Source organism: Lissotriton vulgaris, chromosome 1_1 (assembly GCF_964263255.1).
Source record: "Lissotriton vulgaris chromosome 1_1, aLisVul1.2, whole genome shotgun sequence".
In the NCBI taxonomy this organism is placed as follows: Eukaryota; Metazoa; Chordata; class Amphibia; order Caudata; family Salamandridae; genus Lissotriton; species Lissotriton vulgaris.
The window spans coordinates 2,047,107,421-2,047,127,289 of NC_141685.1; the positions used below are offsets into that span (position 1 = coordinate 2,047,107,421).

A 19,869-nucleotide genomic window follows, 5' to 3' on the forward strand; every position below is an offset into this window, starting at 1 on the left:
TCAAAATACCGGCAGAGAAAGTCTGAATCTTTCGACAGGTCCAGAGGATGTGTCTCAGAGATACATCCCCACTGCACTCCCCCCAGTGTGAAGGGCATCTCTCCCCATTCATACGGGCAAAGCACAGTGGAGTGTATTGCCACCTACATAAGATTTTGAGTGTTCGCATTCTCCCAGCTGTATGAGAGGTAAAGTTAGTCACTCGCTGGAGTATCTCTTGCCAGAGGTCTGAATCTGAGATAATGGGGAGTTCTTTCTCATAGGCCCTCTGAAACGTGAGTTTGTCATTTGTTAAGCATATGGTATATTTTGGATATTGCACGTGAGTCCTTGGGGTCCATGAGAAGGCATTACTCAAATGGTGTCAAGACCTGGCTCCTGTTTGTGGGTTTGTGTGTGGGGTTGTGTGTTTGTGGGGCTGTGTGTGGGTGGGGTTGTGTGTGTGTGGTGTGTGTGTGTGTGGGTGTGTGTGTGTGTGTGTGTGTGGTGTGTGTGTTGGTTTTGTGTGTGTGGGGTTGTGTGTGTGTGGGTGTGTGTGGGGTTGTGTGTGTGTGGGGTTGTGTGTGTGTGGGGTTGTTTGTGTGTGGGGGCTGTGTGTGGGTGTGTGTGTTGGGTTGTGTGTGTGTGTGTGTTTGGGGTTGTGTGTGTGGGGTTGTGTGTGTGGGGGTTGTGTGTGTGAGAGTGTGGGGGTTGTGTGTGTGGGGGGTTGTGTGTGTGGGGGTTGTGCAGGGTTGTGTGTGGGTGTATGTGGGGTTGTGTGTGTGTGGGGGTGTTGTGTGTGTGTGGGGTTGTGTGTGTGGGGTTGTGTGTGGGTATGTGTGTCTGGGGTTGTGTGTGTGGGGTTGTGCGTTACACAATTAGGGGCCTATTTACATGTCCCTTTGTAGTGTAGTTCCTAGTTTCCCACTAGGCCCTGCGCATTGGAATAACATAAACAGTAGTATCGACGTGGAACTGCGGATATTCCAGGCCTCCACTGACTATGCTAAACTTAATTGGGTGTGTTACCAACTAGCTCAGAGGTCACTGGAAACTTTCTTCTCTGCATGGGAAGTGATCAGCTTCCTTGGCACAGACAAGAAGGGATTCAGCTTTCCAACAACCGTGCAACATAACAACTTTGCTCCTCAGATCAAGAGTCAATCTCTAGGGTTGTGTGAAACAATAGACATGTATTTCACTCAGTCAGTTTAGTGCAGTTTACTTTCATGAGATGTAGAGAATAGAGAGACGGGCGTTTGTCAATAAAGGGTTAACATTTATTGAACAGTCTTTCTTCTCGTACAAGAGAAATGTATTGCCACAATTGCAAGACTTGTTATTATAAAAAGTATGTACAGTAAGATAAGGATTGCGAAATAGAACTGTAAAAGCATTGATATGGTTTCTTAGCCATACAATGGTTAAAAGTAATAAAACATATATACATTCATGTATACATTAGGCTAAAATACTCAACTGGTGCTTCTAACTATGCCTACCCCAGTGTGCCTGACCTAAGCCTAACACGTGGAAGGGGAGTAAGTAAGTAGCTTTAAGTTAAGTTGGTTTTGCCAAGGTTTGCTTCAAGAATTCTCGTCTAAGGGTTTAGTCAACACCATACCTCTGAATAGAATGATGGAAGTCTGGTATTTCCTTCAGGGGGGCACTCAATATCCCAGTCACCCGCGAGGGCAGACCGGAAACGCTGGAGCTGGATTTCTCTGCAGGAGAAAGGCAGCAGCTCTTCTTCAGCGCGTCGGGAGGAGGGGGCGGGGGACAGCGTCCGCGGCAGCTGGAATCTGCTGGGCTCTTCGTAGAGGGACGGCTGTTCAGCTCCTAAGCGTACTGCACCATCGTTCGCGCTTTAGCAGCGATAATGGTATCAGTAGCTTCACCACCAAGGGACAACAGCAGCAGCGTACTGCCTGCAGCAGCAATGGGATGCACAACAAAGTGCACGGCAGCTTACAGCAGCACAATAGCTTTCAGCTCACAGCTCACATTGCTTAAGGCAACGTTGGTAATATTTATACCTGACAGGTGCCGGGTTTGACGCAAGTTTGCTGGACATAAGACGTCAATTAAAGATGTCACTAGGAAGTGATAGCTATCAGTTGCTCATTAGAGTTCCATTACTAATCAAAACACAGCAAGCGGGGATTTCCAGGTTTGCTGAGTTTTTATCTTGTTGAAGAACTCGGAGTGTTAATCTAGGAATATCAGATAGTGACTTCTGCTCTGTCATTGCACTAATTGGTTGCAAAGGAAGTGGCAGAGAACTATGCTGGAATGTGGCTCTGTTCGTGTGAGGCCAGAGATGGCTTTTCTGAAAGTCGCACTTGAACGGTTATGCCAATATAGGGAATAAATGGATTTATAGCCGAATAGGGGCATAAGGTCACATATCGATCAGGAACCTAGATAAACACGCAACACCCACTCCACATATTCATGTCCATCAAATTACTAAAACTAGAGCAATTGGATGCATGTGTAACATTGCCCACCCCAAAATACATAAATGCATTCAAAATAGGCGTATTTGTAATACATGAAATTTAGGTACTGTACGTTTTTTGAAGCATAGAAATCATTCAAAAAAGTATTGCATATGAAATCAATGAACGATTATGCAAAAAGAATTACACATGAAGTATCTCTGACAGAAGAAGGGCGAGATAAATCATCACATAAAAATGCATTGTAATAACGTGCTAGAGGCTGATGTAATGTTGTTATGTCTCTAGATGTGATTTTAGAAATAGAAGTTTGAAGCTTCTGTTCTCTAAGAATAGTTTTTACGTTAAGCAAAGAATTGTTCGTGCCAAAAAAAGGTGAATATTAAAAAATTGTCCAATTCAAAAGAATTAATGCTTGAACGGGGAAAAATAGGGTTCCAAAGCTTTATGCAGTTTTTGTTGATCAAAACTGAAGGCCGAATTCAGAGTTCATGGGAACGCTGTGTGTCGGAAAGCTTCTCCAAAGTTATTGTTTCTGTATGGGTGAGAACATCGTATCAGACAGGCTCACAAAGAATTGGTCTACAAATTCAGGTGACAGTTCAACCAAATTAGATAGCGCTGTAACTTGGCAGGTGTGAGAATGATTGCTGTCATCATAGTCGGGACCAGCAATGCTCACTGAACGTTGTACCTGGATGATGTTGCTTTTGTCACTCGCTCCACTGTTACCACTTGGCTGTAGTACAGGAGTCTCCACGAATGCCGTCATCACGATTGGTAGCCGCTGGGGACAACACAATGCGTGAGCCGTTATTGGACTGAGCAAAGTATCGACGTCCATTGGTACTGCTGATGGAAGTGAAAGACAGATGTCCAACACGCATTCATCGCCGCAAAGCATACACCGTAGCACAGGTAAAATGCAATTTTGCCATATAGGTCTGAATGAAAGGAACCAGGTCATGTTTAGATCTCTCAGCCTGGCCCATCCAAGGACGTTAGTTATCCTGTCCCGGTAGCGCATTGCTAGGATTGTCTCTTCCATTCCCATGGGAGCTATGTCTGAGCCGAGGCTTGCCATAACGAAGCAGGAGGGTCAAAAATAAAATCCCTGCGACGAGTCCCAAAAATAATGGTATGCCGCCAAAAACAGAGTGTACAAAATTAGGAACGATTCCCAAAATTGCCTGGAAGGGTGTTAGAAGTCCCGTAAAGACTGTCTTAAATATGCCTGGGATGCTTGTTGCACTAGACATGTTAAGGAGTTGGCTGAACATTTCTACGAAATGCACGGGGCAATTTGTTGATAAAAGGTCATGAACTTCAGTAGCTGTCCTTGCAACTAGAAGATCATACGTCTCTTTTGATGACGTTATAGGCACTGTTGTCTGTAAAAGTACAGATATCATTTTGCTTAATGTATCAATTCGTATAGAATAGAGATTCAGACGAGGCCAGATGGGAGTCACTGTGTCTGCAGGCCCACTCGGGAACAATGCTTGCATACAGCATTTGACCATGGATGTTACTCTTACTAGATAACTTTTCCCTGGTACAAGGCCACAACATCTGTGATCCGTTCTAAGAATGTAACTCCCGTTCGCGAGTTGCATAAAGAAGGGCTCTATCTGAGTTGCAGGTGTGACTAGCTGGTGGCATGAAAGGTTGTTAGAATTTCCATCACATGCTCCGTGTAAATTAATACCCTGACACAAAAGTATACCGCTTAGTGAATGTTTACAGTTATCACCACTAAGAAATACATTTTTGTCGCTGTCACTGTAGCAAGAATGTGTGTATGGTAATTTCCATTCAGATTTTACATATCCTTTACCCAATTGTTCATACTGGCCAGCAGGTATGTACTCAAGGCACTTTTTAAATCGGAAAGTTGTTATCGGAATTGTGATAATTCCGTGTATTATCCATTCAATGACAGGACTCTCTGACATTGTCAATTTTAATCTCTCGAGTTTTTCGATGCTCAGGATTGTATAGTCTGACCTTTCTGTGCCAAACTGATCTGTTTATCAGTAAGGTTAAAACTGGAAAATAATGACGTTGTGTTGATTAAACGCTAAGGCACATAGCCTGAACGAAGATTTTGCAGCGTCCAGCCTAGTTCTATAATAGAGCGTAATTGAGACTGGCCATGTTGTAACATTAGCAAGTCTCTGTCTATCACATCAAAGGCAGAGGATACAATATTATCCAACGAATATATTCTGGAAGACAGAGTCATTAACCCATTGTCTACTACAGAAAGTGATTTCTCCAAATTAATACGATCAATTTCTCGTATTTTTTCAGCAGTTTCAATTTGCTTTACTTTCCAAGCCTCGTTGTAAGCAGCATAGATACTGGTCGCTATGAAACGCTTTTGACGCTGTTTGCGTGGTCCAAGAATGAAATCGCGCAAATCAGCACCATCTTTTAGTAAAGACAAGTGTTGCTTAATTTCAGCCAGTGTGGATGATGTTAGCCATTCAAGGCAGAGTTTCCCTACACTGTATGTTGTTATAATCCCTGGATGTTGTCTCTGGGAGTATCTCGAGTCTAATCTGGTCATTTTTAACCCCTGTGTTTTATTCAGGAATCTATCTTGACAGCTGTTTGTGTCAGTAGGCCAGATTAACCACTTTTTCCAATCAGGATGAGTTCTGTTAAAATGTAAAATTTGTGACACGTCTAACTCAATATCTGCGGTTGCATTTTCAGGTATTGGCTTTGGTATAGACAGTGTTTTAAGGTCTTTAATCTTAGCTAGGCCAAGACAAGATGTTTGGTGTATTGTGTCATTTAAAAACAACATTTGTTCTGGTATCATGCAGGTTCTAAATAGTGCTTCAATGCCTTGCACCTGCCAATCTTTTGTACCCCAAATTGTTTTATTTTCAATATTATTTTTCCAATAATCAAAACCAAATGTCATCATTTTGTCATAAAATGCTTCTGAATATATCAATTTAGAATTTGTCAGCATTGTTTTCATTCCTGTTTTATCTAACAGTTTGTAATAAAACGTTTCTGCATCACTGGTGTTAAACCCTGAGAAGTATTTGAATTTCTCAAAAAATGCTTTAGAACTGCTTTTAGGTGGTGTAGAACAATGTTCCCATTGATTATACATAAAAACATTTCTAGGCTGTGCAGATTTATGCAAGTAATGATCCCCATAGTGGGTGTAACAGAATAGCTGCTCATAACTAGATGAACCTTGTAAATAATCATGATCTGTGAATCTAGCTGACATTACTAAATCAGACATCATGTCATTAATACTGTTAAAGTCCCAATCATCAGAGAATGTACTAGGTTTTACAAAGTCACTTAAGGAAACCTTCAGTTGATGAGGATACTTCAGGATTTCGACCGGACCATATATCTCATAGTCTATTTTCTCCCATACTACCCCACCAGGTATTGGAATTGCTGTGACATTTACTGTTGACAGTTCTCTTTTCTTCACGTGGGATGATCTGTGTGGTTTCAGGACTAGGTTGATGTTCTGACTTGCTGTGTCCATTGTAATATATTTTCCTTCAATGAATTTTCCCAAACACAGTACCATGATGAGCCAAAGCAGGAGGAAAAATACACCTAGACCGAACCAGAACTCTAGCCAAGGGGAAATAAGGTAGATTTCCTTTAGTTGATGAAAGAGTTCTGTTACTTTTTCTTTAAAATTCTTTTTTCTTTCTGGCATCACTTCGGGGTCATTAAAATCTTCAGAGAAGTTGTCGAAGTTGATGAAATAACCAGAGGCAGTTCTGTCAATTGATGGGATTGTTCTTTCAATCTGTCTTTCGGTAGCACTTTCTGATGCCACATTTGTGTAGACTGGTGTTGTTTCTTGACGAACTGTTTCAATCTGTGTTTCAAGAGGCACGAGTTCCATGGCTTTATTGCATAGTCCTTCATTGTGCACTGCAGGCTGATCGAATGTGATGAGTCTTTCAGTTTGAACCTCTTGGATTGTTGCAAGTTTGGGTATTCTGTTGTTTCTTGGGAGTCCACTGGGCCTACTGTTAATTATAGGCCACATGCTTGTGGTTTTACCAGATCGATAGACACGACTCTGTTCTCCTTTTTACCAGCAAGGGGCGGTAGCACAACTGATCTTGTTCCGGTGACTGCCAAGACAGGTACTGCTTTTCTGTAAGAAGGCCCAAATTCCTTCTTAACCGCGATCTTTTCTCTGACTAGATCCCCAATCTTTGGAATCCAGACAGGCCTTGCTGGGGCTGTTGCTGGTGGTGCCTCGTCAGTGGTAGTTGGCTGTTGCTTTAACTTTATGTTGCTTAAGGATTTTCTTGTTTCATTCAGTTCCTGTAAAACAGCCAAACGATCCTTTACATCAAAGTGCGTTGTTTCTTCTTGTACCACTGACATCTGACTATCGAGGTCCTGAATACGCATTCTAATTCCGAACAATAGTTCGTATGGGCTGAAACCTTTTAGAGAATTTCTTGGCATATTATTAAGACTAGTCTGGACACTTATTAAATGTTTGACCCACCCAGCGCCTGAATCTAATACCTTCGCTGTTATAGATTGCTTTATGTCACGGTTTTTTCTTTCTACCACACTGTTCCCTTCGGGGTGCGACGGACAAGAATACCGCAACCCAATTCCCATGCTAGCCATGGCCTCCTTATAAGCTCGAGAGCTGAAAGCAGGACCCTGATCAGAATGGAACGTGGTAATTGCGTATATGCCGATATGGACTCGCAAATCTTTTATAACCGTTCTAGCGTCAGCCGAGCGCTGGAGGCCTCATTTTTTAAGTGCTTTTCGTCTTAATTATTAATAGGACGCAGGATGGGGTGTAGGCAGCGTTACGCTCTTTCTGACTGGTAGCCGGTAGCAAGGTTCGCTACTGCGATCCCTATTACAGTTTTCACAGTAGTTTGCCTATATTTGGTGTTCTACACTCATTCCCGGCCACCAGAATACTGATTGTAATTCAGTCAGTGATTCCTTGATCTCTCTGTGCCTAAGACCCAAACCCATATGTGCGTCTGCTATTAAAAATATTCTCCTATTCGTGTTTGGAATTACTCTGTCCCCCACTCCAGGGATTCGAGCAAAAGGAACGGAGTTTGCATCGATTATGTATGCATAATTGAGTGGATAGTTTACGGGTAGTGCTGCACAGTCGCCTTTTACGGTCGTTTTTACTGCCAGCATGGTTTCCCCGTCTATGTATTTTTCTGTACGCTTTTTTGTGGCTTCGGAAGCCGGTTTAGTTGCTTCCGCTATGGCTGTATTAGCCAATGAATTCCCTGCAACGTGAACGCCATCACGTTGAAGACTCTGTGCGTGAATCACGTGAGTCTTTTGTAGTTCTTTGTGTAAAAGAGCTACCTCGTTCCAGAGCAATTTATGCTTTATTGTGGCACCTGTGTCATCTTTGTAGTCGTTTTCAATCCAGCTCTGCAGTTTGTTATTGTAAGAGTTGACGCAAAAAATGAGAATCGCACACTATAAGTGTCGGGAATTCACCTTCTGCATTTTCGAGCGCCATCTTTAAAGATCTGATTTCAGTTCTCTGAACCGAACAGTTTCTTACAGATTCAGTTTTTGTTACTTTCGGTCTGAATTTACCGCACAGCCAACGACCTTTAATAATCGCACATGCTGCATTGTAGGATTTTCTCTCTACGTTGAAATGCTGTACAGAGCTATCTGTAAGATTATACAGGCATATTGTGGGAGAGGCAACATTTCGATTGGCAGAGGATATTCTTCTTCGTATTCTAAATCATTCAGTTCTTCGAATTGCGGGGCGAAATAGTATTTCACATCTTCCGCTCCTAGAGAATCTATGCACTGTATCCATTTCGGATCCAGTGACACTGTAGGCAGGTTTACTGGGCTGAATAGCGCTTCGAAGGCGGATTCCGCTGTAAGGATAATAATCCGTTTGCCGTGTGCTAGTTCTCGTTCATTTGCTAATGCGATTTGCACTGCTTTCACAGTTCTTTCTGTGTGACTGAATGTTTTTTCTGCTTGTGTGTACAAGTGAGATTTAATTGAAATTGCTAACTTTTCTCCCTCATTAGAGGTCAGGTACGTGAATCCGCATCTTCCTGGGATGACTCGGATTACAAGATCACGTGTGTTGTCACGTGTATCTAATTTTGTTTTTGCTAACATGTCTGTTTGCAGTGATCTCAAAATTTCTGTGTGTTTTTGAGTACAATTGATTTGTTTAAAATCAGGTTTAATTAGTTCGTAGAGTGGTTTAACCCTCTCTGCGTAATTTAGAATGTAAGTTCTTCCGAAATTCAGAAAACCTAGTATGGATTGTAAATTCTTCAGTGTTTTTGGAGCTTGGAGTACAGCGCACTTCTCTAAGAAGTTGTCCGCTAGGCTTTTTCCTTCACTTGATAATTCGTACCCTAAGAACAGTACTGTCAGATGGGCAATTCGGGACTTTTTAAAGTTGAATTTGTAACCCTCTGCTGCGAACCCAAGTTTAATGGTGTTCACTCTTTTCAAGTGAGTATCCAAGTCGTCGTCTGTGAGATAAATATCATCTACGTAAGACAATGCTTCATCATCATAGATTTGTAGTAACTCTGTTACCCTAGCTGAGAATAGTCCTGGGCTGTTCTTGAACCCCTGTGGGAGTCGACAGAATTTTTTCTGTGACCCAAATGCAGAGAAAGCAGTCAAATATCTGCTTTCTGGTGCAATGTTTTGACAAAAGAAACCATTAGAAATGTCTAATGTCGTTTTATATTTTTTCCTAACTATGTTATTCATTAGGGCTGCACTATGCGAGTTTTGTACTGCAACATGTATTAAGGTGTCTGTAGTCCAAAACTAGACGATATGAATTGTCTGGCTTGGAGACAGGAAACAAAGGATTGTTCATTTGAGAGGTGCATGTTTCAATCACCCCCTGGTACTCAAGTTGATCTAAGATCTCCCTGACTTGTTTTTTAGCTTCTTGCTTTATGGGATACTGCCGTTGGGCACTTGGTTCACTTTTTAACTGGATTTTGTGAGGAGGAGAGTCCTCATCCCATCCTACATGATTTTTATACAATGCAGGTGCCTGGGCCACTGCCCATTTCCTTGCATATGCATATTTTTTGTGAATCGGAATGTGATTCGAGAAGGCAGGCATAATCACTTCTTCGCCACGAGGGCACTCCCTGACAAACTCCGGGGGCCAATCTTTTTCAACTAACAGAATATCATAGCCTTTTGAGAGCTTATCCCAAAATAGACCCTTAATTTTCCTAGTCTTATCACCCTCTATACGCAATGTTATTTCGTATATTTTATGGGGCTCGCTAAGTCTGGCGTCGGCAGTTTCAACTTGAATGTATTCATTCGTGTCCACTGTCTCCAGATGACTCATCAAGATCTTGCGCGCTATACTGATTTCTGCTGCACTGTCCAACATTGTCAATGCCCACTCACCGTTTTTCAACTGTGTCCTCAGTATTCTCGGCATGTTCGATTACTCTAATACTGGCTACCTTCTTTTTCTGAAATTGAGATTTCTTATTTTGAGCAGGTTCCTTGTCTTTGGACTTGGTGTGCTCTCCTGGGTCTGACCGTCCACTTCTTTCCGAATTCTGTGAAAAAGATCGAGAGGGACGTGTATCAATACTTTGATATCTATCAGGTTTTTTCAGATTATCCCTATTTCTAAGGTTATATCTTTTCTCAGAGGGCTCCCTCTGGGGAGACTGGCGTTCTCGAGTCGGAGTTCTTTCCCTCCGTCGAGGAGACCTTCCTCTGGACTGGAAAACTTTTTCCTTGGGAGTGGATTGTTTATTTCCATCCCAGCTCTTTTTAGGAGTGTTTAAATTATTTTTAATAAATAATTTTTCAGGATTTTCGAGCAGTTGGGGCTTTACCGGTTTCCCACCCAAGCTGTCTCTACCTAATTCTTCATAGCACTTTTCTATGATTTTTGCAAGCTCAACAGGATCTTTTATATCTGTTTCCTTCAACTTCTGGCGGATCGCCACAGATGCTGCTTCTCCTTTAATGTTGGCTAATAATATAGCCGAGACCTGCTTGAAGTCTTTCAGTAATTTCATACCTAGATTTAAAGCGGGCTCTGGACCGAATTCATTTTGAATCTGTTTTAGCACCTCTGGTATTACCGCCATAGACGGAACACCGTGTGTTTTTGTGTAAATGGAAGCAAAGACTGTACCCCAAGTGTCACAGTCCTCCACGTGTGGTGCGATTCCCATAGGAAGGCAGATGGTCAAGATTCTGTGTTTCTCAATAGGGGTAGTATCAGGAAATACTGCCTCTATTTGAGTGATTTTCTGTGCTAGCCAGTAAGGAATTTGTTCCCGTTTTACGGGTGTTTTACCAAGACATGATTGTATGTTCTGTGGTGTAATTTTATTAGTGTTCCCCTGATGAGGGGTCAGCTGTGGTACATTAACAGCTGGCTGGACTGTTGCAGTCCGCATTACATATTGGACTAATTGCCTATGTATTTTTATTAGTGTTTTTAGCTGTACTAACAGCTCTTCCTTAGACATTTTTACAATGTCAGGATGTGGTGTGTAGCTGGCTAGAACCGGCCACGTTGCTCCTGGTCTACCTAGTGGACCGAGCCTGGTAATGTGATCATTGTGTTTTAGGGCGCCATTAAACCAGAGCAGGTGCTCTTGAAATTTAAGTGGAATTTCAATCTCCTCGAAAGGAGCGTACTCTTCCGGAGGTTTCTCTATTTTGTAATAGTGAAACTCTTTTGTTCTAGCGTTTACCGCTGGAAAGTTTATCCATGAATAGAATACCTCTGTCTGCCGATATTCGTGAGCCTCTATCACGAAAATTACTGTACCACCTTGAGGTGTCAGTCCGTTCTCTATAAGTTTTAAAGTTATAGATCTTCTTAAGTGGACCGGGATGTCAATAGCATCCGGGTCAATCTGTAGGAGACTAGAGTCTTCCTCTATTAGTAGGGTTGCCAGTCTAACTGCTTCCCTTTCTTCTTCACTGTCTGTCATTTTTTAGAAATGCAGGCTTTGCAGAGTAGGTCTCCAAGGAGACAAAGATTAGGTGCACAATATTTTGGAACACTGTATCCTTCAACGTTGAATAAACCAGAGCTTTACATAGGAATCTCTTCCTACTAAGGTCGGGCGGATTTTAACCTTTCACCCACTCCAGACGTCTATTGGAGTATTTACGGGAGAAAGGGGTCTGTGTGAAATATGCACGACTGAGTTACTCTAACGTCTTGCGTTAGTTTATCGCCTTACCAAACGTTTGGGCGCCATGTAGTGTAGTTCCTAGTTTCCCACTAGGCCCTGCGCATTGGATTAACATAAACAGTAGTATCGACGTGGAACTGCGGATATTCCAGGCCTCCACTGACTATGCTAAACTTAATTGGGTGTGCTACCAACTAGCTCAGAGGTCACTGGAAACTTTCTTCTCTGCATGGGAAGTGATCAGCTTCCTTGGCACAGACAAGAAGGGATTCAGCTTTCCAACAACCGTGCAACATGACAACTTTGCTCCTCAGATCAAGAGTCAATCTCTAGGGTCATGTGAAACAATAGACATGCATTTCACTCAGTCAGTTTAGTGCAGTTTACTTTCACGAGATGTAGAGAATAGAGAGACGGTCGTTTGTCAATAAAGGGTTAACATTTATTGAACAGTCTTTCTTCTCGTACAAGAGAAATGTATTGCCACAATTGCAAGACTTGTTATTATAAAAAGTACGTACAGTAAGATAAGGATTGCGAAATAGAACTGTAAAAGTATTGATATGGTTTCTTAGCCATACAATGGTTAAAAGTAATAAAACATATATACATTCATATATACATTAGGCTAAAATACTCAACTGGTGCTTCTAACTATGCCTACCCCAGTGTGCCTGACCTAAGCCTAACACGTGGAAGGGGAGTAAGTAAGTAGCTTTAAGTTAAGTTGGTTTTGCCAAGGTTTGCTTCAAGAATTCTCGTCTAAGGGTTTAGTCAACACCATACCTCTGGTATTTCCTTCAGGGGGCACTCAAAATCCCAGTCACCCGCGAGGGCAGACCGGAAACACTGGAGCTGGATTTCTCTGCAGGAGAAAGGCAGCGGCTCTTCTTCAGCGCGTCGGGAGGAGGAGGCGGGGGACAGCGTCCGCAGCAGCTGGAATCTGCTGGGCTCTTCGTAGAGGGACGGCTGTTCAGCTCCTAAGCGTACTGCACCATCGTTCGCGCTTTAGCAGCGATAATGGTATCAGTAGCTTCACCACCAAGGGACAACAGCAGCAGCGTACTGCCTGCAGCAGCAATGGGATGCACAACAAAGTGCACGGCAGCTTACAGCAGCACGATAGCTTTAAACTCACAGCTCACATTGCTTAAGGCAACGTTGGTAATATTTATACCTGACAGGTGCCGGGTTTGACGCAAGTTTGCTGGACATAAGACGTCAATTAAAGATGTCACTAGGAAGTGATAGCTATCAGTTGCTCATTAGAGTTCAATTACTAATCAAAACACAGCAAGCGGGGATTTCCAGGTTTGCTGAGTTTTTATCTTGTTGAAGAACTCGGAGTGTTAATCTAGGAATATCAGATAGTGTCTTCTGCTCTGTCATTGCACTAATTGGTTGCAAAGGAAGTGGCAGAGAACTATGCTGGAATGTGGCTCTGTTCGTGTGAGGCCAGAGATGACTTTTCTGAAAGTCGCACTTGAACGGTTATGCCAATATAGGGAATAAATGGATTTATAGCCGAATAGGGGCATAAGGTCACAGTATCGATCAGGAACCTAGATAAACACGCAACACCTTGTGCCGCCGGTGCATCAATTTAACCATGCAAACCACCCCCCTCAGGTGGTTCAGGCTATTCAGGTGTGTCACCAACATGAAAAGTTTGGAAAGCTGTGCACTACACCCACTGAATTAACTTAATTAACTTATCGCCTCTCAAAAGTGTTATATTTAGTGCCACTGTGTCTATCTTGGCGAGCAGCATAAATCCTGTGTCGAGGATAACCTGCTTTATTGCCTTCCATGCCCCCATTTGCCAAGATGACTTTGGAGCTTGGGTAAGTGTGCAATGCCAATGACAGTCCGGTGGGCTGGATTTCCCTCTGTTGTCCCTAGTGTGTTGGACTTGCAGTTTGTGCAGCAGTCAAGTGCGTATTGCTTATTTATCGTGGCAGATGGAGCGTAGAGCACTAAATTCAAACTGTCCAGTGTCACTGCTTACACATGTTGTACACTTTCCACTACATGACCAAGTGCCCTCGTCTCGTTAGTCCAACAATCCAGTCAGGCTGGCATTCCTCAGTGTAGTCTCAGGCCAGGCTTCATCTCATGCTTACTGGGGCCTTCAGTTATGCATCCTACCACTGAAGGGCAGCTTGTGCTATCGCTGTGTGCTTTCCAAGGAGGGTCTCGACTGACTCAGTCAGCAGCAAAGGCAAACTCTCCACCAGGATCCACCACTTGACTCAGCTCCAGGAAGTGTTAGTATCCAGTGACTACTAATCTTGTGTGATATAAGCATGTCCCTGCCTCAGTACTACTGATCTGCTGCCCAGGGCTCTGATGGGAGGCTTCTCTGCCGTATCTGACCTCTGCAGCTGTCTGCATCATCCTCCCATATACCAGGTGCCGCCTTTGTGCATATTAAATAGATGCACCCAATGATTGCCTCCTGTTACCACCTCATGGGTAGACGTTCACAAGGCAGACTGATGCCGATGGTGGAGGGATCAGGTATTACCTGCCACCCATCCACTAGCGCAATATTGCCAGGGGGCCATTGGCCAATATGTCTGTTTGTTGCCATTGCTGGTGTTACAAATGTGGCACCGAAATCCCTTTCACTGCAGCTGGAGTGGGTGGATGGATGGGCACTGACAACGCAAATAATTAATGGATTCCAGGGCTACATGGTCGGAGGACGCATGATTCACGTCACATTGGCGATCTTGTTGATTCTGGTACCTCCTACTTCACCTTCACCCCCACTTGGTGTGTTGGGCGCAGGTAATCACCAGCTGCGAGACTCGCTACACACTACTATTTATATCTGTGTTACTAAAAAAATTGGGAATCACGAAAGACACGTTTTTAAATTGGTAGGCAATTTTGTGAAAATCCTTTTCTAGGAAGCTTCTCTGTGCAGGTTACATAAATTAGTGAGCTTAAATCTTAAATGAACGACAATAATATATTCGAACTGATGTTGTAATACATCCCCTGCTTTTAATAACACTGAAATAATTAAGGAGTTTTGATTTTTATATGAATAATTCAATAATTGCACACGGTTCTTTATTTTTTGTAAAATACTGAAATAATGTGCACACGGTACTTTTGTTTTTGTAAGAAAACCTCTTGTATATTTTTTTAATGTGTGATATTTTTATTTTGCTATTTTCTTAGGGGATTAATCTAAGCGGCGGCCAAAGGCAGCGGATCTGTGTGGCTCGAGCGCTCTATCAGAATACCAACATTGTGTTTCTGGTAAGCATGATTCATTTCTCCCTGTGTTTGACAATGTTTTAAAGGGCAACTTGGAAAATGAGTGTAAATAGGCCCACAGACAGCCTTTACTTCATCCAGGACCTCAGCAGGAGGTATACTGTCTCTAAGTGTTCCTCTGTTAGGGGTTCAGGGGGATACGCCTGGGGATGCTCGCCGGTCGGTCATATCCTACCGCAACCGACTGTAGCACCCACACAGGTATAACTTTACTCATTTCACTTTGACAAAGAGACAAGATAACCTCAGACTCGGATACTGGGTTTAAACCGGGTGGAGTTGGACATACATTTCCTGCTAAACCTGGTTCATTTTTTTGGGTGGAGGAGTAACACTGATTTAACCTTGTTCAACATTATGATCACGAGGAGCTGGGCAGGTTGTTCATTCCTGCACAATGACCACTGCATACGGAAAACCAGGCTTTATCCAGGGGCAGGCGAGTTTCCAGGATTAGATAAGGGTTTTGTGATGGGGGAGTGTGATGTCAAAGCGTCACATCAACATACTAATGGCACATTAGCCACAATGATGCAGGCATGGCACAGTGCTGCCCTTGTCTGCACAAACTTCTCTGGGTTTGACTTCTGCACTGTGTAGGGACATTGAGACAGGGCAAAGGCAGAGCGCAGACTCCATCCAGTGCTTAATTTGTAAAACGTTAAGTGCCAGGGCCCTTCTCGGAAGGCCACTGCAGCCTGCACCATGCATTGCCCCTGCCAGCGCTGCCGATGACAGTACTAGCATAACACCTAACCTTCACACTCCATCAAGTGTGACAATTCAGACTATTTCAGGCCACACAAAGATATAATAAAGATGTGAGAGGCTGGTATTATTCATTTTCAATGCCATTTGACTTAATAAACATGGTTTACTGAGCAACCATGTGGTGGGCTGTCACTAGAGCCAGTGCTGACAATTTAGTGCCGGTGTCGAGCACCGGAAACCACTGGCTCAAATTAAGCACTGGTTCCATCACCCCATGCCATAACCACTGGCTGCCACCACACATACATGCACATGCTGCTCGTGTACTTGAAATTCAGACAAAATTGCTTCAGACTCAGAAATTTGTTAAAAAGGGTCTCAAGTGGACATAGATTTCGTACCAAAAAAGGTTTTTTTGAATAAACGCTAAACCACACATACAATAGCTTTCATTGGTAGCACCTAAAATTCTCAATCAGAGAAACATAGGCTGGGAAATTACAATGTGGCAGTCCACCTCCAAACTTACCACTCAGTTGTTTATGCATAAAGTCGTTCTTGTTGGAAACTGAACCACTGCCTATCAGAACACAGGGAAAGAATCTCCTTAAATCATGAACAATACCTTAACCGGGAAAGAATGTGACAAAATCCTACATTATAAATACTTCCTTGACAAAAGGGTTGGATAACATTACATCAACATCCAACTTTATTGCGTGTGAGGGGGCTCCATCAGAAGACAAAAACTCTAGATTGAGCACATTCATTATCCACCTTACAGAGTGCCTTAAGGAAGCAAGCATCTCAACATCTTCTTGAAGTATTCACATCAGCACTCATGGGGTCAGGAGTCTTCTAATCATGGAGCCTAGGAAGAGCAGGGCTAGCAGAAGATAAATTACAAATAAGGAAACTGAGCACTCAGCAATCACACTTGAACTGGCTGGAAAATTTGCCCAAAACCATATCTCTTTTCCAGGGATGTGTGTTACAGTGTAGAAAAAGACTCAAGTTCAAACCACATGCCATCACTCTGTCACTGAATCAAACTATGTGCCATCACCCTGTCACTGAATATGAGCCTGAAATAATAGAGAAGGAGACTGCAATGTAGTTTTGCAGGCAGTTTGCTGATGATAAATGCCAAGAATTGCATAGCGTGGCTGTCAACAAGCTCGGCCCCAGATTTACAAACATTTTGTGTTAGACTTGCATTGCAGTTTTAATGCAAACTTGACGCACAAGGTGGTGGTGGGATTTACAATCCAACCCAAATTGCGATTTACATTGGAATGTAACCCAAAGTAACGCAAAGCTGTGCAGTGCAGTTCCTGGCACTACTTTGCATTAAGGGGTCATTCCATGCAGTGCTTAATTTGTAAGAAAAAATAAGTGGCAGGGCACTCGTCAGTAAGCCAAAGCAGCTTGCACCACACATTGCCCATGCTTTGCTGACAAAGATAGTAACAACATAACTACTAACCATCACACTCTAACAAGTGTGACAATTCGGACTATTTCAGGCCTGCAAAGCTATACAAATGACTTGGGAGGCAGGAAATAGTAATGTCTACTGTATATTGAATTAATAATTACCAGTTGTTGTGGTCATTTATAAGTTAGCCAGAAACTGTTGGCAACTAAGTGCTGGTGCCAAGCACTGGAACCCACCGGCTCAAATTAAGCACTGATTCCATGGATGGTGCATAGCTGTTTCCATATAACTATACAAGGGCTTTGACGCAAGTCCCAATCTACACGGAGTAGTGCTAAAATCCTGCACCTCCTTGAGGCAGGCGTAACAAGGAGAAATGCTTTAATTTGCTGTGTGACATTGTAATAGTTGCATGTTAATCTGGGCCTACATACAGATGTCAATCTACACTGCCCTTTCCTTTAAGCTGGCTAGGGACCTACACATAGAGGCCACAATTTATGTTCAAATTGATATTTAAAAAAGATCACGAGCTGCTGAAAGGGCCACTTCTCACTGAAATAATATAGGAAATCTATCTAGGATAGCATTGGCAATAAAAAGGTGTCGGGTAAATGCTGATAAACGCAACTGCATGCAAACATCCAGGTCACACACCAAGATGTTTATCTCACTATGCTAAGATATAGCTTGACGTAAAGCAATCTTATCTGTCCTGGTTCGATGAATGCCCACCAGAAAAGATATAGCTCCAAAGCGCAGGAGTGAATATCTACTAGAAATGTTACTAAACAAGACAAGTATGTCTGTGTTGGAAATTCTAGAAGGGCACCATACTGTCTTCAACAAACCAACCACAGATATTGTAGAAAGTGGGCAGCAACCTTCTGCTCCTAAAGACCGCAGAGTCATTAGCAATCCACAGTATACTACTTTTTACGCATAATCCCTATTTTCTCAAGTTTGGCACATGAAATGAACATGCTCAGATCACCAACACTATTAACTATTAAAATATTCCTGTGCAATTGGGGTGTGTAGTAAACAGTGCTTAATTTGTAAAAAATTAAGTATCACTGCCCTTCTTAGAAGGCCACTGCAGCCTGCACCACCTATTGCCACTTCCAGCACTGCCAATAACAGTACCAACACAACTAATATCCATCACACTCCTACAAGTGTGACAATTCAGACTATTCCAAGCCATCCAAAGCTGCAAGAATAGCGTCGGTGACTGGTATTATTCATTTTAATATCTTTTTGAATCACTAAACACTGATGTTCTGCTCATCTCAAAACTAGGCAGACAGCACTACCATGTGGTGAACTGTCTTTCGTGCCGGAGTTGAGAATGAGGTGACTGTGCCAAGCACCAAAAACCACAGGCACAAATTAAGCATTCATAGCAAACGTACTCTGTGACGACTGAAGGCAAGAAAGTTTAACCCCTCTGCAGTGCAGGGAATTCTCGACCCTCCAGAGAGTCCCCATTCTGCCCTAGGCCAGTGAATATCTTTGAGATATGGAAGACTCAGGTGGCCCTCAACACACTCTACAGGGGAGCATCATTTTGAGTGATGCCACGGAGAGGGAGAGAGAGAAAAGGGGATTATCAGATTTGAAAATAGGAATATATGGCACTATTTAAGCACTACTGACAAATTATTTATTTATTTTTCGTTATCGATGATTTGCAAGAGCTGTATTTTTGTCTGTACGATGTGGAAAGCAATATGTGTTCGCTGTAGTCCATTTCTGCATTTTTATTGCATGTAACATTGGGGGACATTGTATCTGAATTTGGCTCTACTCTCCTAAACATCGCAGCTCATAATATATGTATGGCACGGCCATATTTTGTAGGTTTCCAGAATTAATCACTGAAATTATAATAATTATTCCCGAACCACTTTGCTGCAGTTCATTTAATAAGAAAGTAGTAGTTTGTCGTGTTACTGTCAAAGATAAAATGTGGTCAACCTCACTTGAGAACAACCAGTAACAAAATGCATTCAATGAAGTGACAATATTCAAATGTTGAACCAATTGAATCCTTATAAAGTAATACCGATGATTTGGAATTGCATTCGGGACCACATTGCACTGACATCTTTTTCCTTCTGCCTCAGGATGACCCATTCTCTGCACTTGATATTCACCTGAGTGACCATCTGATGCAGGAAGGAATCTTAAAGTTTCTCCAAGATGACAAGCGGACAGTTGTTCTGGTGACACATAAGTTACAATATCTCCCACATGCTGATTGGGTAAGATATCAGAATTGAACATTTGTGTAGGAGAATGTAAAGATATACGGTTTTTAGATGAAACTTGTTAGCAGAAATAAAATATTAGGTAGAGGAATTCCCAAAAATCAGCATGTAAAATAGTCTATTTTGCCAACAAAAGAAAGAAAATCAATTTTCCTAGAGCTGCTTTAAAGGTAGGGCTGAGAGGGAAGGGTACAGAGCATACCCATTTCCGCCAGGCATTACACCGGATCTACACCGGCGGATATGACTCTGGTTAACATGACCACTCATCTCCATGTACCGTCCAGGTAGGTGGATTGTGATTTTCCTTTGCAACTCCACTGCGCCTGTCTCCACAGCCTGCCAGAACAATGTGCCAGTCAAAGGATGGAACATTTTACCTAATAGGGCTTGAGTGTGTCCAATAATCATTTGATGCAAGTCCTCTTCAGTTGTTAATATTCTGCTATCATGTTGAAATCCCTTCTCAGTTCAAGAAACGTGAGAGCTCTCAGTTTGGGAGCTATGTG

The 19,869-nt window shown here is 42.6% G+C and overlaps 1 protein-coding gene across 4 annotated transcripts in view; it reads left to right on the forward strand.

The window, feature by feature from the left end:
• Positions 1 to 19,869, forward strand: part of ABCC9 (ATP binding cassette subfamily C member 9) — a 915,119-nt gene that overhangs the window by 334,263 nt on the left and 560,987 nt on the right. For all 4 annotated transcript variants that reach the window (XM_086920457.1, XM_086920444.1, XM_086920437.1 and 1 more), the window contains 2 exons: positions 14,840 to 14,920; positions 19,217 to 19,354. In XM_086920457.1, coding sequence (XP_086776583.1) covers positions 14,840 to 14,920; positions 19,217 to 19,354 — 219 coding nt within the window. The remainder of the gene's footprint in view (positions 1 to 14,839; positions 14,921 to 19,216; positions 19,355 to 19,869) is intronic.